Raw genomic sequence first — 26329 nt, 5'->3', positions numbered from 1 at the left:
GGCTGTGTGCAGCCTGTAAACTGGGAGTAAGTTAGGTCTGAGAGCCCAGAGCCAGGAGGAGAAATTTTAAGTTTTTCGCGATGACTTTAATCACCTGCAAGGAAGAACTGTTTCTGCTGTTTTGGAGTGTTTGTAAAAAAAAAAAGGGGGGGGGCAAAGTGCCCTGAAATTGAGACAATAGTCTGAAGCACCTCTCTTCAGCAAGTGGTTTTAAAGGTAATCTCCCACTATATATATGATGTCCACCTTGGGTAACAAACCTCCACAGAGCAGAGAAATAAGTTCAGACATAAAAAAAAGGGGAAAAGATTGAGTAAATAATGCAACCATCACCCTTCAGGATATAAATGTTTTGCTTCTACATTTAGATTCACTTCATATGAAAGTTTTCCTCACTATGTAGTTTTCAGGAAACACAACCCATGTTTATGCAGGTTGGCATAAACATGGCGAGCTCAGGTTTCACTAAACTAAACATTAATCTATGCCCCATACCATCCTGAGCCTAATACCAACCCCAGGTAGAAGGGCCCTATAAACTGGGGAAAGGAGGCAGTTTGATGAGAGAGTGAGGGCTTGATTGGACAATCCACCATAATATTGAGTGAATTAGGAAATTAAAACGGGATAGGACGTAAAAACATTGACTGCAGACACTGGCTCCAAATGGTATCTCAGCAGTCTTTGGAGAGATTTCTGCCTTGCTCAAAGTGGGCCTTAACAGAAAATAAAGGGTCATTTTGTAAATAGAACATAGACAAAATAAAGAAACAACTTTACTTAAAAATGTTAAAAAAAGCTATATTATATTAATACAAAGTAAAACAAATAAAAAAAAATGGTCAACATAACCGGGACCATTTCAAGCAACACACTACACATACATTTACTCTTCATGCTGTATACAATGGTGCTGCACAGTTACAGAGAATTATGCCGTTAACACAAATAATAGACAAGGTCCGGGTTTAATAACTAAAGAAAAATAAAAAGACCATGTTCCGAAATCTAGTAAGTTTTTGGAGCAATGATGCCTTCTCAGGTATTAGTAGAACAGTGATGTAAACATATTTTTTAGTGTGTGTCTTTCCTTCTTGACTGCCAAGCGAAGTTTTTTTCCCCAGATGCAAGGGCCACAGTGTCTGACATAATATCAAACAAGAATAACCGATTTGCAGGATCATATATCTTGGATAGTGTCCATTGTTTCTTGCTATTGCTATAGGATTGGCGATAATGCAGAACCCCATCAATGTCACTATAAACATACAATCTTTTAACTACAGCTTGCATTCGACTGATGTTGTGGTTGTGATCCAAGATGGCAAGTTGTGATTGTGCCACCATATCGTCTATGGGAAGGTAGTGTCTTTTTGAACGATACTTGTGAGCCAAGCTATGGAAGATTTCAAGCCCACCAGTGTGGAAATAATGTGGCAACTGTTCCAGGTCTCCAAGGAGTCTTTTATCTTGAACAATCTCCTTCAACCTATGATGAGCTGCAGACCCGGCTTGTAGCCAGTCATAGGTGTCAACCTCTTCCGACCTAATGCTGGAATGGTGACATGAGTGGTACTGTGATGCAGAATACCACTGATGGATATTGGCAGCATGACAAGCAATTGAAATCCACTTTTCTTTTAAAAGTTGAGGATCCTGACGACATGTACTTGCAGACCACAGAAGATGATTCTTGGCTGGGACAACCCAAGCAGACAATTGAGCGCAGTTTGCTTCTTTACTAGCAGCTTGCAGTTTGCTTTCAATTGATTTTGCCAAGTGCCATAAATCATATTTGTGCAGGATATTTCTGTAGTCACTTCTTAGAATCCTTCGAATGCCAGCATTTCTAGCAGATGCGATGACTTTTACTTTTAGTTTAGTGTTCAGGAGGCGATCTAGTGCTGTACGAAATGTGTTTGGCTCAAGCATGTCTGGCGAGTCTCCTTGTTGTAGTTGCTCGACTTGGAAATCGACAATCTTCTGAGTGTCCATTTCCATGAATATGTAAGAACAAGACATTTTATTAAATCCTGAAGGATCACATTGGCCATCACCAGCCAGGGCAACAGGTTTATTACCCAGAGATTTTAACACTCTGTTTCGATCATTTTCCCAGTGGTGTTCAATTGTTGGATAGATGTACTTCTGCTGGTTCTTTTCATGTGTGGATTGAGATATATCTGGCATGCACAGAAGAGAGAAAAAATCCTTCATTTTCTGAAAATAGGAGCCGCTACAAACTATTGCACCAGAAAGAAAAAGATTTCCCATGGGCATGTGGCCCACAAAAGGTTGACTTGCCCACATGCGAAACTTGTGATCCTTCGAACAGACTCCTGTAACCACAAGTGCGGAGCCTACCAGATATTTTTTTATTTTTTGGATTTTTCCAGTGCAAGTGCTGCTTGCTTTACATTTGCAGTTCCAAAGCAGCTCATCCAAACAGGAACTAAAAACCAAATATTTTTTTTCACGAGTGTAAGAAATGGCCTCTGCTGAATCTTGAACTGGAATAAAGGAGACATCAGGGTCCTCAGGATCTGTATATATCTCATCCTCAGTAAGGACCTTTTGACTATCTTTAGATGATCTGAAGTTCTTTTTGTGTTGTTTAGAAATTGTAACACTTTTTGGTTCAGTGATAGACTTGTTTAAAGAAAGAGAATTATTTCCTGGCATTCTACTTTTTGATGGTACAAACAGATTAGGTGGTTGATATTGAGTTGAAGGACGCGGAATTGACTTTGTTATAATTTCCTCTGTGGTTCTGGTATCACTTGGTAAGTCTGGTAGAAAAGTAGATTGTAGGACAAAATTTATGTATTTCTGGTCATTGTCTGCTCCCGATATTCCAACCTTTCCTTCAAATCTGCTTAGGGATGGTAAGTTTGCAAGGTTGCATTGCACTCCTATAGACATGTGCGGTTTGCGGCGCTCTGCTTGCACAATTTTGCTTTTTTTTCCGGCAAATTTATCATATTGAGTGCTTTTATGCACATAAGTGGGACAATGCTTAGTGACCATGCCCACTGCTCGACGAACTCTTGGTGTGTACTTTCTTTTTTGCCTTTGTGTTACAGGCTCAGGGGTTGCGGTACTGCTTTCCACAAACTCACTCAAGGATTCAACCATTTGCTCCATTTGATACTCCTCAACAGACATGTATTCTATATTCTGACTTTCACTATCAGATGCCGTAGCGATGTCTTCTGGATCTGTCAAGGAAATGGAAAGCAAGCTTGGATCTGGATGTTGCTCAGAGTCCTGCAAGGAGGACACAGAAGGCACAGCCTGCTGGGAGGGTGACTCTGAGGACTCAGATTGTTGCAAGCAGGACGCAGAGGGTACAGGCTGCATTCCTTCATCCAGCCTTGCACGTTTAGTGTACGGATGGTCTACATGAAGCTCCACGGGTGGTTTCAAATTCATGGAAGGCACTGCGTTTTTTTTCAGAACTTTATTAGGACCCCGCGTCTCATAATCATTCTCTGTGAAATGGCTGGAACAGATCCGATAAGCACCCTTTCTGGAACTGTGAATTTTTGTCATGAGGTCTTCCATCTGCTCATCCGCCACAAAGATTTTTTCCAACCAAATCTGTAAGATATCCCATTTCCTGGGAAACACATGAAGCATGGTTTCCGCCTGTCTGGTTCTCCAGGAGAATGTACATCCCGGCACTAAACAACTTGGCATGCTGGAGGGAAAATAAAGAAGACAAACCATCAACATAAACACTGGATCACATAATTGTGAAAAGAGTTTGTGTATGATTATTAATTAAACTTAAATGGAGCTAAAGCCCCACTTTACAAAATAAAGGCTCAGGCATGGTGGGTATTGCAGAATGGGACAGGAAATGATGCAATAAGCCCTCCTACCTCCCTGATCGCGCTGGTGAAATGTGAAAAAGCTAAACTACACATACACAGGGTCAGCTTTGATTGCCAGGGAAATCTGGCAATCCGGGCTTCTCTTGCATGTGTCGGGATGAAGTTACGTCATCCAGGAATGGCCAATAAAGATGACTAAAGATCTCGAGAAAGAAGAAGAAAGGAAGATAGCGGTGTCTTACGATGGAACGCAGGTAGGCAAATTACGCGGCTTTAGTTCTGCTTAAATTTTACGAGCTCTAACTACAAAAAATAAAAAATTGAAACACAAGTTTCTACTTTCTAGAATACTGAGTCAGGAAACAGAAATTTTCCTGTTTTGTATTCAATTGTATCCTTATTCTTGCCCTTGTTGAGACAAATGTTATCAATATGGGCAGCACGGTGGCTTAGAGGTAAGTGCTTTAGTCTTTGCAGTGCTGGGTCCCAGGTTCGAATCTCGGCTAGGACACTATCTGCATGGAGTTTGCAGGTTCTCCTCATGTTTCATGGGTTTTCTCCAGGTACTCCTGTTTTCTCCCACATCCCAAAACTATGCAGTTAGGTTAATTGGCTTTCCCCAAAAAATTGACCTGTATGAAAGACATATGACTATGGAGGGGACATTGTGAGCCCATTTGAGGGACAGTTAGTGACATGACTATAGTTGGTATAGCACTGCGTAATATGATGGGGCTTTATAAATACTGTGTATGAATATTATTATATAAAACCTATAATATAATTTAGCCAATTTTTCCACTCTTCTCACAAAAGGTGTTATCCTATGAATTTTATTCTGAAACAAAAGTGATTCTAGACCAGGATTCATGCAGAGGTTGTTAGGGTTTCCTTAAACAATGAGCAGTTTGTTCCTCCAAAACAATTTGAGGTGACACCAATAATCTTTTTGGCAATCTGTGACATTCTTGTCACTGGTTAGCAATGTAGGGTGATATTCTTCCCACAGACCACCATGGTAATGTACTGTGAGCTGTGGATATTATAATAGTTTTCCGGGGTTATTTAGGATCTGAAGGTTATTTAAGTTAAAAAGCCTAAGAAAGTGATGTAAGGCTACCAAAGCGGCTGCACACTTGGAGGACATTATGACTGAGGAGCTATGAAAAGATGGGGCAAGGTATTGTCACTACTTATTGTGTCCTCCTAAATAAACCTTATTTATTCTATTTGTAAACTCCATTGTCCCTTGTGGTTGATTTAGGAAACAGAACATTTGCTCCGGATTTGAGAGAATGTAGGTGTGTGTGTTTTTCCCAGGCTGCAGCCTTGTTCTATTACATGAGAATAATAGAGATCCCTGACTTAACAATGTCTACTGGGATCCACGGCTGTACTACAAACACCAAAGAGCCTCAGGCTGGGCACCATGGGGTACGATCTCAAGCTTGTGGTTACTTCATGTCACTTAACTCCATGACACAAAGTCCTGCCAAAGCACACACAATAACAAGCTGAAGTTGGAGCGTGTCTTCCGAAACTCGGAAATAATTCAGTGCTGGTAGCTCTCCTAGTGACATTTATTGACACATTGGGGCTGATTTATTAAAGCTTGAAGACTGGAGAAGATAGGCTGTGATGGGAGAACCTGGAATGGATTTCCTAAAAAGCATTTACTATTAACTGGCAATAATTTCAGTCCTGGACCAGATCAAATTCAAGTTTGCTGGATCACCCAGGTTCTCCAATGATAGTCCATCTTCTCCAGTCTCTGAGAGCTTTAATAAATCAGGTTCCTTGTCACCAGTATAGAAGAAAAGGAAATCAAGAATGCCGCTTCTCTTGGACATTTGTGTGAACCAATTCTTTTATCTATCATGGATATTGGGAAAACTATGCGACACAAAACAAAAAAAAAAAGCGTTCTTACTTGTCTCTGGCTTCGGATGGACTTTAAGTCCAAATGGGTTGAAGCTTCAAATATTTGCAGGTTCATAAAATGTGAAGAAAAAGTAGAGACCTGAAATGAAAAGATAACGTTATTATAACCTCATCCACTGGGCCTGATATCAGCTCATCCCTGACAACCTCAGCCAATCACAGTTCATGAATTCCTTATTTATTAACTTTTATAAGGGTCACAGACAACAATGAGAGTTAATTATAATTAGCGTTCCAAAAGTCAAGTAAAAACAAAGAGAAAAGTTTTGCCTGGATTTGGGCTTTAAACAATCATTTAGGAATTTAGGTGAAAATATTTTGGTAAGCCCCCCGACATTCATCCCTCGCCACTTCTGCACAGAGCCGACATAAAACCCGGATGTCCGATGCACAGAGGATAGAGGACATTACTGATGCTACACCTGAGCCTTGTCACATGGGCAGGGGAAACCGGAGATCACGGGGCCCCTGCCGGATTAGAACCTTGCTGGGGTGACAACGCTCTCCTTTGTTATTCTGCATTAAAGCTGAACTCTAGGGAAAACTTTTATGCTGAGGGTAGTCTGCCGTGTTTGTGATCCATCAGATTTATTGCAGAGCAACCAGGAACAGAAAGTGCTGGCGGGATCTCCAGGTCTAGAATATGCGGACACCATACACAGTGCACCACAATCCGGTATGATTTTATTAGATATTCTGGTATATCAAAGCAGAGATCAGACGGAAGAAAAATTAACCCTAATATTGCCCCACCCACCCTTCATGAAGGGGCAAAAAATCAGCACTATATTCCAGGTTTCCTCCCCCTTCTTTTTCAACCAATCGCAGATGGTCTGATGTCATTGCAGGACCAGCAGTCCTGCATGGTACAGGAGGATGCTGAAAGCCCCGCCCATATTCTGCAGCATCACAGAGCTGGGAAGAGCGCCATCTGCTGGGGAATAAGGAATGAAACATTTCTACTTATTCTCTTGCACCCATGCCCGGAGTCCCCCTTTGGACTATTCACCTTAGCCTGAGTGAATGTCTCAGTCCTTTATATGTTAAATGATACCATTGTATATCCCCCCCCCACCACCACCATCAGATAAAAGAAATCCACTTACCTGCACAGTGCAGGCGATGGGGCCGGCGTTCAGGAGCCCCGTGGGTGGTGCTTGGGGCGTCCAGCCTCCGACGAGCAGCCAGGAGAATGATTATTGTCAGAGGTGATAGCAATGTTCACCTGGCCCTCCCATTAAATGCTCACACACTTTTGCAGATGAAGCAGCTACAAGGTGACAACCCTGAGGCAATTTCACTGCTGAAAAAAAAGCGTTGTCACCCTTCTACAGGAAGTTCAAAGAAACCAGATTTACAGGCAAAACCACCAGGTTTCTTGTACAGGTTTAAGGGGGTACTTTGAACAACGGAGCGTGACAACAGGAAGCCCACATCACAAACCTAAGCTTACTTAATGCCCACATGGGCGGGTATTGTACTTTCCCGCGTTCTCATTAGCTATGGCAGGATGGTAACTATGGCGACAGGCAGGCCCTTTGTGCGGGGCGGGCGTGGCCGAGCTAAGCAAATAGCCCCGAGAAATGCCAATCAGTCTTCTGACGCATGCGCAGTGTTCTACGAGAGCCTCGACATGAACGATTGGAAGAGAAGCTGGCCAATGGGGCTCTGTGTGTTATGCGGTCTGCCCGGGGTTGGGAAATCTACATTGGCAGCCGCACTGAGACAAAAGAAGAGCCCGAATACCATAGTCGTATTATCGTATGACGATATTCTAGCGGAAGACGCTTTTGAAGCAGAATCGCTCCGCGAGATCCCCTGCCAACCTTTGCAACCGGGCGGAAAAGAGGTGAGCGAGCTGACCAATGAAAAATTAATGCTTCCGCTTATCAGCCAATCAGAGCTTAGCAAACGGCTTCCCATAGTAAAGATGGCGCTTGCTAATTTGATATAAGCCTGTGTGGCCAATGTGTGTGGGCAACAGTGTGTTATTTTACCTGACATTTGTTCCATAATATACCATATGGGGTCTTTCAGTATAATAATACATTCAATTGTTGCTGCTTATTTAAAGGGATATTGCAAAGTTTACAAATGGCTGCTATTGCACTGTTACAGTGCATTCATATCATTTTATTTAACATCTGTGTATAATATCAGTGCTCTACCTGGCATCCAGAGATAAAACAGAGCGATGTTACATTACCTACAACATGTTTCCATCCCTGGTGCCTACTGATCACAACACTGGCTATGGCTTTGTCTGCTACCCTATGTATGATGTGATGAAGAAGATGAGAAAAGCAGTTCTGATCCAAGTTCATGTACACAGGCCCACGGGCCACAATCTTTATTACCTTTATATAGCATTACATATCAGTCACGTCACTAAATGTCCCTCACAATCCCTACTGTACTCAAATTGTAGAGGGATACTATTAACCTACAAGTCTGTTTTTGGGAGGAAATAGAAGTGCCCAGAGGGAACCCATGAAATCAGGGGAAGAACATCTAAAGTCCATGCAGAGTACCTTGCATCAGTTCCTATTAATTTAGATGTGTCCCCAAAACTACATCTCCCGAGACCTCTTTTCCTACAGAGAGTATGTGGGTAGGTCATTGAGCAGTCAAGGCAGCAACATTGTTATACTAAGAAAGAAATTGATATTTTAGAGGGCAGGCAGAGTTCAAGGATTAAATCCACAAAGTGCTGACAACATTGGTTTAGACTTCAGTGCAGCACAAGTAATGTGTTGTCATCCCTAAGAGAAAGCTGGAAACACATTGGAATTTTGACAGATTATCAGGTAATTCTCGGTACTGTTGGGGAAATGTGCATGTATTGCAGATATGATTTTTCTGCTCTGACATACACTGATACATTTCACCTCCTAGATTGTAAGCTCTTCAGGCCAGGGTCCTTTCCTTCTCCGGTGTTGCAACCCCTATTTAATGTACAGAACCACGTAATATGTTGACGATATATAAATACTGTTAAATTTACTGTTTAAAGGCTTTTGATAGAGTTGACTGGCAGTTCATGAAACCTACACTCGCTCATATAGGGTCGGGTGAGCGAATGTTAACTTGGATAAATTCCATATACTCGAAGCCATCCACATCTGTGCGAGTCAATGGATTTGTCAGAACCCCTTGCAATTACCAGTGGTACACGACCGGGTTGCCCCTTGTCATCATTGATCTTTATATTTAACCTTGGAGCCCTTTCTTTGTCATATACCGCTTTCAACGAAAATTAGGGGTTGTTTTTGGCAAAACGGAGCAAAAAGGTGGAGCCATGGGCGGAAGGCTGGATTTTTTTTTTTTTTATATCATCACCAGTAATTACTTTTCCAAATCTTTTGGGGACATTAAAGGAGTATGGTGATTTATCAAATTTTCAAGTAAACCAAGCAAAGAGCGGGACCCTTAATCTGACTTTGCTGTACAAAATCAAAAGTTACTTAGAAACTTGGATGTCGAGGTCCTTTACATGGCTAGGACATATCCAGGTGGTTAAGATGAATCTTCCACCTAGATTTCTATACCTGTTTCAGACCTTACCCATCCACCTCCCCCAGACCTTCTTTAACCTCCCTAGTGGTAACCCCAAGTGTGACTCTGAGTGTAAAAAAGTTGCTGAAAGCGGTAACCCCGAGTCACACTCGGGGTATGTAAACCTATGAGAAGTAATAGTAAATACAGCCTTACCTGATCCGCCGGCCTCCCGTGTCGTCCATCACCTCGATCCCTGTCTTCTTTATTCTTCCACTGGCCGGCTTCTGCATCTGATGAGTCACCAGGGAGTTCCCGGTGACGTTGGTGCGTGTGTACGTTGCTGGTGGGGCGGGAAATTCAAAATCCGTTTGTATTGCATTCAATACAAAATAACTATTGAATGCAATACATTGGATTTATATGTGTAATATATAGTATTTTTATAGTAGAGTATAATTTTTTTTAATTTAATATATATATAGAGTTTTTTTTAATTTAATATATATATATTTTACATTTATTTAATTTATTATTTTTACATTTTTTTTGTGTTTCAAACTTTATTATACTCATACTATTATGATATACTGTAAAATAAATTTTCATGAAAAACAATGTACCGCTTTTAGACATATAAAACTGGAAAGAAATGAACCGCTAGGGAAGGTAAACAACTACATTCGAAGATTTTCCGGTTTATTTGGAGGGGCAAGTATCCAAGGTTAAGTAGACATTTTTTATTCAAACATAAGAAGGTAGGGGGACTTGGGGTTCCTGACTTCGCCTTGTATTACACAGCATCATATCTAGTACGTCTGCCGGATTGGTGTTCTGATTTGAGATTGAAACAATGGGTAGCCTTGGAACAGAAATGCAGTAAAATCCCTTTATGTAACCTATCATGGATGGTTTCACCAATCCAACATATTGATCGGAAACACCGGCTCATACAGGCTACACTGCTGAACCTAGTCCATTGTTACCAGTGTTTGGAAACCCAGATTGTCCCCCTGGAATGGAAAGGGGTAAATTCCAGGAATTATGGGATGGAGGTCTGATGAAGATATAGGATTTTGTAAATATTGGAAACTAGTATTCCATAATTGAACTCCAGAGTTCAACTTTGCCTTTTAAGTTGGACTTCTGAAGAGCAGCACAGCCTTAACATTTTTTGAGATTCCAACCTCGGTCACTAGATTTCAATAGACCACTGGGTGTTTTTGAACGATTGTGTACAGGAGAGGTAGGAATACATCACGTATTGTGTCAACTCTACTCCCATACTAAATGACCCCCCGGAAATCTTTATACCTACATTTTTAAAAACATGGGAGAGAAATATAAATATGCAACTTACTCCCTCACAGAGGAACAGGATGATTTCATTTACTCACAAAAGATTAATACATAGTAATATGCAATGGGATAAAAGATTTTGACTAGGTGATACAAAAAAGCTACATAATATGTTCCCTTCTAAATCTGATAGATGCTGGAGATGTGGCATAGATGTATTACACATATTCTGGACATGTCCTGTGTTGAGGACTTTCTGGGAAGGAGTCCGAGAAATTTGTCAAAAAATGACGATTAGGTATATAGCGGATGAACCAGCATTTTTCCTATTACATCCTAATGATTGGCCCTAACAATTGTACAACAAATCTTGGTGATAGCAGCTAAAACCTGTATCCCCAGAATGTGGAAGAAAACTAAAGTTCAAGAGATTCAGAATATGGAAGATCTGACTGCAGGGATTTATGATAGAACAGAATGGTATTTAGACACATGGGCTCCCTGGATCTCCTTCCAGGAAATGGTAGACTATAAGAATTTAGTTGATTACCAAGCAGTGTAATAATTCAAACTTAACAGTTGTACTTTGATAGGTACATTGAATTTTGGGGTGATTTATAATACTAGAGTTCTCCCGATAACTATTCTCTTTATTTTAACATAGAGAAAAGTATATTGTTACCTGTTTTTATTATGTTTTGTATCTGAGTTTGTTTATTGTTATTGTTTTAAAATACATAAAAAATAAAGTGTTATAAAAAAAAACAAATAAATACTGTTTAATAATAATTGGTTGTTATGAGTTACAGTGCTCAAAAATTGCCAGTGTGCAGTAATCTATGGGAACCAAGCAAATGTATGGCTGGTGGTTGGGAATTACAATGTAGGTAGCACAGTGGCTCAGTGGTTAGCACTCTGATCTTTGCAGCACTGTGTCCCAAGTTCGAATCTCAGCCAGGACACTACCTGCATGGAGTTTGCATGTTCTCCCCGTGTCTGTGTGAGTTTTCTTTGGGTACTCTGGTTTCCTCCCACATCCCAAAAACATGCAGTTAGGTAATTGGCTTTCTCCCAAAACTGACCTTAGACTGTAAAAATGACTTATGACCATGATAGGGATAGATTGTGAGCTCCTTTTGAGGGACAGTTAGTGACATGACTATACAGTTTGTACAGAGCTGCGTAATATGTTGGTGCTATATAAATATTGTAAGGTGCCAGAAATCCTAAACCTGTCTACTGGCTGTATGACTTACTGGCACCTGCATTGCTGGTATTAAGTATAAAAAGTCTAACTTTACTGTACATATCATTGTATTGTGTGTTGTAGCAGTCCCTATGGAAGCAATATCGCCAACATCTTCTGCGGTGCCTGGAGAATCTTATCGTGTCTTTGTCCAGCTGCTCTCCTCTAGAAGCCCCCAGTGACGTCACTGACAGTTTATGGAAACGATTTTGTCATTGTCTGGAGCGTCAGGGCTTAATAACTACATCAGAAACAAACTCCGAGTTCCATCATTTCATCATCAATCCGCTTCTTGGTCCTTTGTATATAATTCTGGACGATAATTTCTACTATCAGAGTATGCGCTATGAAGTGTATCAGCTGGCACGCAAGTGTAAGTACTTTCAATTCATTACAGGTTAAACGTTCTATTCTCACAATCTCTCGAATGGTTATTTTATTTTCCTATCATACACATAGATTACAATATAATATAATAGGGGTGAATGCTCATCTGATTTACATTCTCATCCCTGGTATGGAAAGGGTTCAGGAGGCCTCAGAAATGCTCCATGTAAACCCTGCAGACAATAAAATGATGGGCTTTCATTGGGAAGTATTAGTATAGAAGAGAAGGTCTATTTCCTAAACAAGTAGCAGTCTTATGTTTATTTCATTTCAGCTGTTCTGTATGGACAGGAGATGTGACGGAGCTGCCCCACATATAGTCTGCAGACAGTAGATTGTTGGGAAAGAAAGTCATAGTGAGAATTAGAATAAAAATGATCTTAGGTTTGTTTCTTCCTAAGCAAGAAGTGGCTTTAGATTTTTTCATTTTTGGTTCTCATCCCTGGTATGGACAGAGGTTTGGGGACCTAAAATTTAAACACTTCGGACAGTGGATTGACAAGGTTTACAATAGTAATTGGCATAAAAGAGAAGGTCTCATTCCCACACAAGGGGGGTCTTAGGTTTACGTACTTTGAACTGTTGCTCCTCTATAAGTAAAGGATTGTGTGTGGGGTCATAGTGAGAATTGGGAACAGAAAAGGGGGGATAACTCCAAAAGCAGGTAGGTCTTAGATTTGTTCATCTTCAGCTGTTGTTAGAGATAAGTTAGGAGCTGCTCCATCCAAATTCTGCAATTACTAGTGGGATTAGGGTGCCAAAAAAGGTCCCATTCTCAAACAAGGCTGACCTTTGGTTTTACTCCCCAAACGTATAGAAATAGCTTTATCTGAACATGCAGTTTACTATTAGAAAGAATTTGTGCTTTGCTTGCATACTTATCCTTGCTTTTCCTATCTCAGATTCTTTGGGATTCTGTCAGTTGTATCTACAATGCTCAGTGGAGAGCTGCTTACAGAGGAATAATGGCAGACAGAACCCTGTAATGGATAAAACAATCCTGCTGATGGAGAAGAAAATAGAGAAGCCCAATCCTGAGAAGAACACATGGGAAGAGAACAGTCTTTTTCTGGACAGCTCTGGAGGGGTCAGAGCAGAGGAGTAAGAATGGAAAGAACTTTCTACATATACAGTTATAGATGATATTTATGCTTGCCTGGTATCACAATGAGCATTACTGCCGGTGGTAAAGAGCAAACCTATAACCCGATAGAAACTCCCATTGACGCTGACTGACAATGTGGCGTGTAACAACATGCAGATATCCAGATTTTTAGTCATCTGGGCTTGATTTTTCTTTCAGACCACAATTATTCTAAAGTTGTATTCATTGTTAGTAACTAAAATGTTTTTATTTTGAGTAAAGTGTTGAGGGAGATGGCAGACCTAAGTTACAATATGAGCTCCCCGACTAATGTATAGAATACATTTCTGCACAGCACTAAGAATTTCAAGGAGGTTAGGGAAACTTAAAACAAATTTATCAGTGTGAGATTTTTCTAAAAGCTGCCATTTATAAACAGAATATACAGAAGGCTGGTAACCTGGATGTAAAGCTGATCTTTTGGTGTCAGTCACATACATGAAACAATCATGCAGATATTTGTGTGACCGTTACCTGAACACCTGAGCTGCATCCTTATTCTGGGTCAGTGATTCAGAAGGTAATAAAGGCCGAGGATCAGAATATCAGCCAGGCAAGCTGTATATTATAAAACCAGGTCGGCAATGGCAGCTTACATTATTATCTCTAAATGAATGATCTGCTTTTATGGGACCATTTTCATGTGGTTTGATTTTAATATTCTACAATTTCACTGTATTCACTATATGGCTTTTTTTAGTACACGGATCATTGATTTGCTGAATCAAGCCCTGGAAAACCCTGTGCAACCTCTAGATGATGACAGTGAGGAAAGGGTGGGTACATGATCTATAATCATTTTTATTTTTGTGTATCATATCATCGTACACACAGGCAACTAAGTTGTGCAAATTAGTCAGCTATGGAGTTCAATGCTGGGTAAAATGTTACAAGTCTGTACATACCTAAACACACATAGCATAGAAAAAGGTGCATGTCCAATTTAAAATAAATTGCCTGCCTTATAGCAGTGCATCAGAATGCATGGTAAAGTTTTGGGTTAATGGCCTCTAGATGTTTGGGCACTTTTAAACCTCTTCAAGAATGGGGGTAGATGTAATGGGGTTATTCCAGTCAGAAGGCTTTGCAGCTACAAAGTGGACGGGCAGGTGGTTTATCTGCCAATTTCTACACCCTGACAGAAAGGGGAACAGGCTTTCCAGCCACTCGGGCACTGTGACCATGGCTGTAAATAACAGGCTGGTTGCAGCTGGGACTTATTCTTAGCAGGTATAACTAAATAGTAATTTGTAAATTACATTGTGTCTTATGTTCTTCACCTAATTGTTGGAAGTTTTTAAAAAATCCTGAATGCAGAAATAAATCCTTACAATACAGTGAGTTACTATGTATATGAAAAACACATTGTAGCAGAGTTTAGGTATTAAATGACACTGCATGCATTTCTAACTGCATCTGGTATGAACAGCTGTCATGTTAATAATGTGCATAGTCAAGCTGTATGTTTTGTACTTTCTATTATTAATTTGTCATCCTTTAAATAGAAACGGGATCGTAAAATCTGTGCAGCCAGTCTTATCCACCAGGCAGATCAAAGTCTACGAAGGCTCATCTCAGAGACAATGCAGATGGTGAAAGGTAATGATGTACAATGGCAGCACAGCATGTATTCCTAGCTTGACAGCTTTGCATGGATTATTTAAACAAGCAGCAGCCAGGGACCCATTTATCTAAAATGTTTTATTGGTCAGCTTTGTGAGAAACCAGCAAAATCTGATATAGAAGCAGCTATGGTGTACATGTCAAATGTTGTTGACTATCCAAAGAGTTACGTTGGTTTAAAAACTACTACAACTTTATTATTACAGTATAGATCCTTGACTGGACAATTGCTTTCTATCAGCTCAGCAAAAATATATTCCTAATGCTGTGCACCTTGTTCCCTTGGTGTGGACAGCTAAGACTAAGGTGTTACCTACTTTGTCCCTCTGAGGCCTACACGGAGTTTGGTGCAGTTGTGCTGTATCCTGAGCAAATTATAAACTCGCCTATCCCTGATCCAATGAGATGTCACCAGCAGTGATGCTTGTATAAGTCTTCTGAGCCAGGCACATGCTAGTACATTAACGTTCCTATCAATCCCATGCTCCAGCAGAGTATGCATGCACCATAGCATTATGTTGAGAGTGATTGTGCTTGTGCAGGTCCAGCTCAGAAGATTTTGAGAAACCAGCTGACAGAGGCAATACCTCACTGGTTTAGGGACATACAGGATAAGTACAACAGGTGTGTTAATGGGCAAATACAGCTAACCTCTTCTCATCAACTTGCTTCAAGCCTCTTTTTGACCTCTATAGGGGTGAAGAATATTTTCTGACATGAACAAAAGATCTAAATAGAAGCTAGGAATACAAATATAGGAAATGCTGATTTGTATTTGAAGGTGCAAACTCCAGGGCGGGCATTCTATGTTCCTTCATTACTTAGTAAGTGACTGACCTAAACCAAGCATATGCATATCTAGTAGTTGAGTGTTAGGACACCTGATATACACATTCCAGATCTAAGGTATTAGGCCAGGGTCAGGACAATAGACCTTTAAACTATACTCAAAAGTTTCACATAAACTTTTTTTTTTTTGTATTCCAGGGTCAGTTGCTAGCCAGGATATCAAAAGAATTGCTCAGGAACTGCAGTGTGCAAAGTCCAAGGCTCTTGAACAATTAAAGAAGAATATCACTGAAAACACTCTCCTACATGACAGAACTTTTAATGTACAGTCCTATTTCAAAAAAGAAAAAGAGCGGATATTGGAGCCATACTTGTGCCAGTCCCAGGAACGACGGACTAGTTGCCAAAACTCTCCCGCCATATCCTAGTAAATATCCAGATACCCACTACTGCTTGTATGAACTTCTCTTTTATCAATTATGTTTTTACGTTGGTTTTCCCACAGAACCAGAAGATATGGACCTTCTGTTTAGTAACGTTGAGGGATTAAAACGTCCTCCATGCAATCAATAATACTGCCTTTATCTAAGGTCTTAACATTCTTGGGCAGACTACTAATAACAAACCCATGTTAATAGCATTAGTACTGAATTACTTTGGTGTTATTTTACCAGTATCCGGTACTTCAGGTACAGCTTTATATACCAAAAAAAACTATTCAACTATTTTACCAAATAGTTTGGACCATTTGATTGTAGGGAGCTCAGAGGGCAATGGGTTTAGAAATAACCGTGCCTACTTAGTACATGGTTTGGTAGAGTAGCAGTTGTTTTGTTTTCTTTGCTTATATTCTTACAAGACACATGACTGGATGCAACAAGAGCCAGGCACATGGCAGTTTTAACATGGACTTGAGTTTACTTGTCATCACTTTAGTACCACTACAATTAGGTAAGCCTTGTGGATAAAGTGCCTGAAAGCCAAAAATTTAGATCGTACCCAATTGGATTATTTCATTTTGTGAAGAAAAACCTAAACCTGGAATACAATTATTTGGTATAGTGGGTGCAGTACTGCTCTGATAGCTGCAATAACCAATCTGATCACAAAAATCAAATTCTAGAAAAGATTATGACTTATTGGTTGCTATGTGTAATGCACTTTGTGCTTCTGTTTTGCTCTTTGCTCAGTTTTACTAAATCCAGTTTCTACAAGAAGCCTTTTTATTTATTCAAGCTAATAAATTATTGATCTTTATTTATTACCTAACATATGTATTCCACCATACAATTTTTTTGCATAAGATTACATATGTTCTTCTTATGACAGCGAAGGATCAGCCTGGCTTACATTGCTGTCACTCCACTTTCTGGTTTGTGGATAACTGTATTATGTTGTATTTCATCCAATACAAATTTGAGAAGGGTTCTAACTCTGAACCATATTAAGATTTAAAATGTCATACGGACCTTTCCTAATATCGCTGAGATTTTCTGTATCAGAATCAAGATGTTGGTAATACTAATACATAGAGCCATGTCACATTGGTGATCCAGTTGCTGGTGAAAATATGCCTTTAGAGGACACAACGGAGATGAAAAACACTCACCTGCTTGTGTGGGTCCCTCCTGCAATGACTAGAAGAACAAAAGCAATTTTTTTCTTTTTAGGTAGGGGCCCATATCAAGCAGATTTATATCCCCCAATGTGTTTTCATTCCTGTCATTGGAAAACCCCATTAATACCAATATTGCAGGAGTGACATAGACCATAACCTCAATACAAATGAATCCTTACCTTTACAGGCACCAGTGCTGTCTGTTTATCACCAGGACCTCAAGGCACCAAAAATAGCTTTAGTATACGTTGTACAGCTTCAACTTTATAAACACAAAAAACAGATATAAGGAACAGGCCATGATAGACAGAAGTGCTTTGGACCAAATGATGACAAAAGACAATACATTTATTAAACAGGATGGGTCACGGAGAAGTTTCAGTCTTTGGAAAAACACATAACACACTGTGAATATACCTATACAAACATACTTAGCAACATGTGAGCATAAATTAATGGGAAAAAAATAACATTAATTAAGCTGCAGTTTACCATATTTAAACATACGTTATTTCCTTCAAGACCCCTTATCTCAGAAGGGGAATCTGCTATTAAATAAAATGTGTTATCCCTATGACGAACCATTACAAAGAGTGTGTGGTACTCCGTTATACAACATTCATAAACACTCCCAGCAACAACAATCAATATTCCTCCATAGAATACAGCAATGATGCTCACAATAAATAATTTTGTGGCTCCAGATGCATATTATAGTAAGAGGCTTGGGATAACTGGAAGGCATCTAAACATTAGGTGCTGTATCCAGTGCACAAATACCATGCCCATCTAGGCTTAAAGTCAATTTTATAGGTGCATTCTGCTTTTAGCAATCTTGACTTGCACCTTTTGAGCCATTTAATTCTATTTCTTCTCAAATACTGTTTACAATAAAACCTTAGCTTTCCTGACAGAAGTCAAAGCATCACAAAAGACAAACACACATATATATTTACATCCTATTCGTATTTTCCTCAAATAACAGGCACAGTAAAAACAGATCGTCCCCCAAGGAGCAGATTGAAATAATAATCTGGGGTTTTAAAAAAAAGGCCACTAGGAGTCAGTTTTGGCTGTGCTGGCCTCGAGCAAAATGACAAGCAAAGTCATACTTGTTTTTGCACTTGCAGCCACAAATGTTGCATTGGAAAGGATTTTCAAAGCCGTGGCAACCCATGTGGATTGTGTATAGTATATTGTCTGCAAAGTACATGTCACAGTGCTGGCAGTGATGGAGAAGTTGAGGATCCTGGACTGGGAGTGCAGGAGCAGGTGTACTAGGTTGGCTGTTGCTAATGCTAGGGGTGCTGGTTCTTCCGCTACGTTCGCTGCTTGGCCCAGCCATTGGACTACAGTTCCTGTGATTGTGAGTGGCACGGACCTCGGGGCTGGCTGGTGAAGAGCTCTGGGGAACACTGGTGGAGACAGCAGAAGCACAGGCTGGTGCTGGAGGCTGTTGAATCATAAATGGTTTTTCGTCTGGGCAAGGACCTGGATCAGGAGAGGCGGGGTTCTGAGTGTCTGGGGGTAGGCTAGAAAGCTGTCCAGCCAACGTAGACAGCTGATTTAAAGGATTGTCCACCATGAGTTCCTGTGGATCTCTAGACAGTCCTGTGTGAGAGGTCTTAGCTAGAGACTCGTAGGCTTCACTCTGAATGCTGGGGATCTCGTGAGAGAAGTCACTCAAATAGTCAGGCTTGTGCACTACCATAGATGGTGGACTTAAGTTGATTAGCATTCTGCGGCTGTACCCCAGGCTGCTGACCTTCTTTTGAAGAACCCCCCACATTTTCTTATTGCCGAGAGATGGGCGCGTGCCTTTAATCGGGAGCATCTTGTGTTTGCGGCGCCGGTGATGGGACAGGTTGCTGCGGTCGCTGCAGCGGAAAGAACACAGCTCGCACTTGTAAGGTTTCTCCCCGGTGTGAGAGCGCATGTGAGCTTCCAAATGGCGCTCATAGGCGGATGCAAAGGGACACAGATGGCAGCGATGTGGCTTTTCACCTGTGAACAGATAGGGCAGAATTAAATTATACATAAAATAAATAATATATCATGCAACAATTTAATTCCAGTCATCAACAAAGACTTCTAAAATAGCCTGGAACTAATTTACTAGTTAAATACTGAAATGATAACATACTAAAGACTTGTACAAAGTGCAATGATATTAAAGCAGAACTCAAGCCACAACATTCCTAGATTTAGACAGAGTGGGGGTATCTTAGGTGGGGAACGTGCTCAGCTTTGTTGAATGCACAATTTTTATTTCTATATTTTTTTTAATAATAAAGAAATCTATTTTCTGAGATAGTACTTTGTGATTTAACAAATTAATTGTTATGATTTGTATAATAATTACCATTGCAATGTTAATTGGTTCTGTTTCGTGAAGAGTAGTAGCCATCTGTATATCAGACAGCAAATGCCAAGCAGGCCTGCCTAAGTGAGCTGCAATCACTGTGCAGAAGGGACACCCCCTACATTACTTTCTTTGATAATACCAGGGCAACTAGTAACCTTCTCATTACTTAGAAAGCTAAACTTCCAGCACACAGTTATCATGGAACATGAGTAAGTTTACAATTCTTGGGTATCTACTAAACTCTATACAAACATACCTCAGCAACACACAACCCACTCCCCCATGCATACACAGACAGGGTCCTACCTGTGTGTATGCGAATATGTTCTATGAGACGAGCCGTGCCTTTGCTGGCATAGTTACAGTAACGGCATTTTAGTTTTCCGTCATATGTCCGCTCAAAGCCATCAACCAGCATTCCTGCGCTCTCATCCAGCGACACCTCCACTGACGGGTGGTCCAGGCCGTTCTGATCACTGTCTGTCCCAGCTGCCGGTAGAGCAAGGCACGGAGAGTTAGCGGTGAACACATCGAGGTTTTGTGGCCCTAATTTACAGAAAGTCAGTCAATGAACAGAACTTCTCTGCCAACCGTCATGGGAAAGCTTCAGCCAGGGTTGCCAGATGTTACATATATATAAAATAAATTGAAATCCCCAAATAAAATCTAGTAACAGAGTATTTAAATAGAAATGGTGTGAGAGATATACATAGTCTGCTATTGCTGACCTTGTTTAGAGGTGCTAGTTCCCCGGCTGTCATGCTGATCCAAAGTTTCCCATCATTTCTCATACATTTACCCCCAATTCTGCAGGCAGACTGGGAATTGTCTTGTCTGTAGTTGTTGCTGGACAGTGCTTTAAAGCACTGAAGCCTATAGACTGGCATTGCAGATGAGATGCCAACATTGGTGGCCTATGTATTTCTCTCAGATCAGAACCCTGTAATAATTTCCCATTAACCAACCAGCCTGGCAACCCTGGCATCAGCACACAGATCATTCAGGAGACATTTTATGAGGGTCCAAGGACCATTGTTGAGTAATGGAATCGTAGGCATTATATAAATATTATGGCATATTTCTATTTACCATATATAAAACAGAGATGTGAATGTAACAGAATACAACAACTCATTGTAGGCATGTAACTCCCCAATAAAGATCATGTTTCTCTACATGTTCTTGAATGTCTAGTTGGGGGACTTTAGACAAAAACTGGTATTCTATGTACCTCTAATCTGTAACCTGTCTAGATTTATTGGAAGCCTTTTCTCAGAAAAAGAACTGTCTCTTGAGCCCACAAAGGAGAAACTGTGACCATCACCATGCAGGGCAAAGTGACAGTGCCTTTGAAAAGGACATCAGGGACCCCCATATATTTTTCTTTCCTGTATTTCTTTGCAGCTCTTCTGCAGCGGGCACTTCTGAATATGAAGGAACCTGTTATCTGGACCCCCTGTGACTGTGTCTAACAATTGGCTGTTGCATGATCAATGGGGTGATATCCACGGCACACTGGGGTAATTGACTACAGAGCAGGAAAGAACTGCAAGGGAGCACAGTTAAGTACATATGGGCTGGAGACCTCCTAAAAAGCAGTCATTATGTGTTTCACCTAATATTACTCCTTGCAGCAAGGCATCGTATGATTCATCCACTCTTTCGGTAAAATACCCTGGCCTTATGTTTATTCCCTATATCAATGATTTGGTGTATGGCAATATCTATGTCAGGGGTAATTTGTGTCACGTACCTCCTTGCAGGGTGTCAGCTTCCTTCTCTCCACTCACAGAGCCTGATATCATGTTGACGTGATGGGTCTGCTGTGTGAGATATTCCTGGAAATCCTTAACAAAGTCCAGCGCCTCTGGCTTTTTCTCACCCATATTCAATCACTGTGTATCCCTGCAGAGCCCCTGCCTGGACAGGAGATGAAAAATATTAATGTACACGGGAAATCAAACTCTGCAGTATTGTCACAACACAGCAAAGATAAACAGACATAATATATCCCTGTATGTGATATAAAAGTGGATCTGATAATGTGTCATCTTTTTTAAGTCTTATTTGCTGATTGAATCTCCCTTGGGGTGATTCATTCTTCTCTTTGTACTGATGATCAATGTCTTAAACAGAAACCTTTTACAGACTTCTCCCCGGCCCCTTTTAGCTGGGCACACCACCCGGAACTTTTCAGTAACCACCCGGCTGTTTTTGGGTGGCTAGTAAAGAGTTGGGTCACAATACAGGGGCTGTCACCCACCTACAGCTTTTTACTACCCAGCTTAAGTACAATTCTGGGGCGATGACTGCTTTTAGAGTCAAGATGTGAGGGGAAATCTTCCAATGAAGCATCTGTTCTGGTGAAAAATATCTAACAGGGAAACACCCCTTGAGTCTCTGGAAAGGGAAGTAAAGGGAAATCTCCCCAGTGGTACTGGTGTTTCCCAGTCACCTTTCAAGGTCCAGGCCTATTTCCTAAGAGACTGATTTGGAAATTATAATAAACTGAAGATTATGGTACCTTTTGTGCAGTAAATGTTGCAAAGAAACAGGTGGCCAACACCTAGGCATTTAGTCATGTGACCTCTGTTGCAGCAGAGGATTGGCCAGAAAAAAACACCGATCCTTCTCTTTTCAGCAGTGGTTATGTGATTAAATGCCTAGACTTTTGCTCATGCGACTGGCCTTCATAACCATTGTTTTCCAAAAGAAGGAATTTCAGAATTTTCTATTTGCAGAGTAAATAGTCTGATTGGAGTGTTTATTCTGGTAAAGCCGATTAGAAGTGGTTTATTACTGAAGAGAGTTAATACACTCTACAGAAATATAAAAGCATTCTTCTATTAGACTGGCCACCTTTGGTAAGTAAAATTGTAACAACTAGACAGTGAGATTCATACAATTTACATCTTTTCAAACAGGCCTTTGGAACTGCAAAGCTTTTATTTCGGAAGGGTGTACAATCAGATTGCCGCATGTGTGGCTGTACACCTTACAATCAGATTGTTCATTGATCTGGAAAATTAAACAATCTATTACTATGAGAACATACCTGACTAGACACAAGTAGGTAGGTCTTTGCTACATAGGAATTTGAATACAAATTGCACAAGGTACGTCCAGCTTTAAATCTTCAAACATAACATAACAAACATAACCAGGCCTGGACATATTTCAGATGCCTTTTCATATATAACAGTACATACATTTTACATGTCATAGTACACTGTTTATGTATATTATGTATAGATTGATATTGAATATTGCTGATTTTTTGGCATCCTTCCGATGTCCTGATTACCTCTCGGCATGCTGAGCTCTGTGTGTAGAGCGTTATTGATGGAAGCCCACCCACCGTCAGAGACACAGTGACCGTCTTATTCCGTGTTTGTATAACAGGCCTGTGTGTGTACAGAGCTGGGTGGCCTGTACGCAGAGTCTCCGGCCCACCATCCAATCTACACCAGGGCACTGCCAGGCATTGCTGCACACAGAAGGGGCATTGATACAAGTACAGCGCTGTACTGACGTAGGGCCGACAGCAACATAGTGCTAGAATTTTATGTTCAGGGCAAACATTCTAAAGAAACATTTTAGACATCCTGCATTCCTGTTACGGGGTCTATTCTTGCCATATGCATTTAACTCTTTGTGACCCTTTGTGTTTTCGTTTACAAAATGTGTTGGAGTGGTGTAGAGCCCTTTCACAGCTCATCTACAGATCCCATGAAGACGGTCTTAGCTTTAATGTAAACGTTCCCCAATATTGTGTGTGTGCAATAAAGAATAATTACAGCTGGGTAGATCCTATCCAGAATTTAACACAAGTTAAACATGGGCAGCATTTTGGTCTTTAAAGCACTAGGACCCAGGTTCAAATCTTGGCCAGGACACTATCTGCATGGAGTGTGCAGATTCTCCCTGTATTTGCATGGGTTTCCTCCAACCTTCCACAAAAAAGAAGTTAGGTTAATTGCCCCCAACCCCCCCAAAAAAAAAAATTGACGGTGTTAAAGACATATGACTATCGTTGGGAGATTAGATTGAAAGCTCCTTTGAGTGACAGTTCGTGACATGAGTATGGACTTTGTACAACGCTGCATAATATGTCAGTGCTATATAAATTCTGTCTAATAATAATAACATGGCAAAGTTATTCACAAAGCAAACAAAAAAACCTCAAGAAAGAAGAGTAGTCACGCACAGACCCTTCTATGATCCTTATGAATTGATGCTACACATATATATGTATATAAGTAACATGGGACACCATGATAACTATTCTGAACCACTGACAATACAAGGAGCCCATGGCAGTGACACCTGCACTTCTTCTCCAGAGACATCTACATATCAGAGTATCGAGAATACGATGGGGGGAAATACAGACCTGTGATAACCACATAACAGACAGACATGTACTGTGAAGGTGATTGATGCTAAAATCCTGGCACAAGCTACATGAGACAGTTTGCTAAAACTCTGTATATATACATAAGGCTCTGTGTATCATCAAACAACTCATTCTTCATTTTTATAAAACACTTGTTCCATCCTTAGCTACATCACTGAGTTACTGATCTCCTGCAGCCTTTACGCATCCACTCCAGAGATGGCTGAATAGCATTTCACAGGGTGAGTTCACTAATGGTGATGGGGACAAGGCCTGAGTAGACCAGAGAACAAACGGGGGACAGGGCAATGTGTTGTCACCCTAGAACAGGAAGTGTCTGAACCGGGACAATCATGGAAGGATCACCAAGTATTTTAATGAAAGCTGCATATTTAAAAACAGCGACTTTCAATAGTTCAATGGCATGTTTAAGTTTTTGGGGTGTTTAAGTGTTGGGGTTTGAAAAATTTGTCACTAGGTGATATTTTCCTAACCAGACCTATCTGCAAAATAACAGGGAAAACATCAATTCCAGGAGTGTCGCTGTCCTGGGTCACCAGCAAATTCCTCCTGCTGACCTCCACTCACTACAAGAGCCTGCATCAATGGGGTTTGGACTTATGTTGAGAACATGACTTCTGAGATTGTTCAGATTTCACCGACAGGTGACCTGCTTTTACTTTGTATTCCTTTGGACTTGTATGGGAATCCAAAACCCTCCTGACCCATAATACAATAATGTCATGGAGGTCAGAGGAGGAACCGGCGACACCTGCAGGAGACCAGGAGAATGACACCACCAGACTTCACAGTTTTCATTTCCATTAAAAAACAGGTGAACCTTAGGTACAAGTGGTGTGAATATTGAGGTAAAACATTCACAGACCACATAGATGGCTCTAAGAGTGCAGATGTAAGGAAAAGAGACTCTATAGTGTCATGTGAGTGCGGAATAATCAGTTTCCTGGTCATGTGATGGTGTCGTCCAGCTTAAGTAACCATACCAGCACAGAGCAGTGTAAAGGTTTACATTCTACTTCATTACAGGAATAGAATGTGATGCTGTTATGCGCACTCTGGGATCTGTGTATTATAAGCAAGTGGTGAGGAAACTGACAAAGCAATCATAGCCAAAATATGACAGGTTCTCTTAGTAATTTAAAGGATCCCCCGAGTGACCCCCCTGGAATTGTCCCTGGAAGGAAACCCAAGGATGATCCCCCAGAACAATTCTATAAAAGGAGCCTTCAGGGACCTCACAGAATTTACCGCGGAAGGGCCCCCATCGTGACTCTAGGAAGACCATCCCCCCCTTGGAACTTTCCCTAGAAGGATCCCCAATGTGACCCCAGGAAGATATCACCGGAAGGACCCCCAGAGTGACCCCCCCCCCCCACCATTACAATTTTCATAGGAAGGAACCCCTGAGTGACCTGTGGAAGATAACCCAAAACTGACCCTTAAAGGACCCTTAAAGTAAATATCCCAGAAGGACCCCCTCCCCCTCCTAAATAGTCACAGGAAAAAACTTTAGGACTATATCCCTAAACTGACCCTTGAAGGACCCCAAAGTGACCCCAGGAAAGAACCCCAGAGTGACCCCCCACCCCAAACTGATCACCCTAATCTGACCCTTCAAGATATCCCAGAGTGAACCCTTACCACCTGAATAGTCACGGGAAGAGGCCTTAGGAAGATTTCCTAAACTGACCCTTGATGAGCCCCAGAGTGACCCTGAGGAGACCCCTCCCCAAAAAGTGTCCCTTAAAGAACCCCCACAGTGACTCCAGGAAGAACTCCCCTCCCCCTCTCAGAACTCTTCCTGGAAGCCCCCCGAGGAATACCCATTAGTTCTGTGCCCCAGAATGACCCCCTGAGTGCCCCTGATATACCCCACAGCTGCCCCCTGTTCTGCCCTCACACAACAACACTGGATCATTGTTGTGAACCCTGACATGACGTCACGCCCCCTCAGGCCCCGCCCCTCGCTCTTTTTGCGCCTTACCGTCAGCGGGAGCTTCTTCCAGGACGGCTCAGCATTCCGCCCCCAGCCCTCCGAGGGAAGCAGCCGCCGCTTTCTCTGCCCCGTCTCCAGAATCTCCGTAGCTCTCGGGGCCCCGTAGCCGTTCACGGTACGCAGGCGCGCAACCGACCCCGCCCCCGTGACGGCAGAGTGCGTCTCCATGACGC

The 26329-nt window shown here is 41.3% G+C and overlaps 3 protein-coding genes across 4 annotated transcripts; 1 reads left to right on the top strand and 2 right to left on the bottom strand.

Moving 5' to 3' along the window:
- Nucleotides 1-763: 763 nt before the first annotated feature.
- On the bottom strand, nt 764-7600 carry LOC140338806 (uncharacterized). The gene is made up of 3 exons (XM_072423109.1): nt 6884-7600; nt 5767-5856; nt 764-3700 (listed from the first exon to the last, which is right to left on the bottom strand). The coding sequence occupies exon 3, from the start codon at nt 3697-3699 to the stop codon at nt 1075-1077; it is 2625 nt and encodes an 874-aa protein (XP_072279210.1). The 5' UTR covers nt 3700; nt 5767-5856; nt 6884-7600; the 3' UTR covers nt 764-1074.
- PSTK (phosphoseryl-tRNA kinase) lies at nt 7404-17029 on the top strand. The gene is made up of 6 exons (XM_072423112.1): nt 7404-7626; nt 11902-12190; nt 13107-13305; nt 14049-14124; nt 14854-14947; nt 15959-17029. The coding sequence occupies exons 1-6, from the start codon at nt 7411-7413 to the stop codon at nt 16186-16188; spliced, it is 1104 nt and encodes a 367-aa protein (XP_072279213.1). The 5' UTR covers nt 7404-7410; the 3' UTR covers nt 16189-17029.
- A 676-nt stretch (nt 17030-17705) lies between these two features.
- On the bottom strand, nt 17706-26293 carry IKZF5 (IKAROS family zinc finger 5). Of its 2 annotated transcripts, none has more exons than XM_072423110.1 (4): nt 26145-26293; nt 21497-21663; nt 20050-20289; nt 17706-19382 (listed from the first exon to the last, which is right to left on the bottom strand). In XM_072423110.1, exons 2-4 carry the CDS (start codon nt 21627-21629, stop codon nt 18442-18444), a joined length of 1314 nt encoding a protein of 437 aa, XP_072279211.1. In that variant the 5' UTR covers nt 21630-21663; nt 26145-26293; the 3' UTR covers nt 17706-18441. The 2 variants fall into 2 exon arrangements, with proteins under 2 accessions (XP_072279211.1, XP_072279212.1); XM_072423111.1 differs by having other exon boundaries at nt 20050-20232.
- Between the last annotated feature and the right edge of the window lie 36 nt (nt 26294-26329).

This window comes from Pyxicephalus adspersus, chromosome 10, assembly GCF_032062135.1.
Source record: "Pyxicephalus adspersus chromosome 10, UCB_Pads_2.0, whole genome shotgun sequence".
NCBI classification, from domain to species: Eukaryota; Metazoa; Chordata; class Amphibia; order Anura; family Pyxicephalidae; genus Pyxicephalus; species Pyxicephalus adspersus.
The sequence above is the reverse complement of the archived record's forward strand: the minus strand, read 5'-3'. Positions and strand labels throughout refer to the sequence as shown.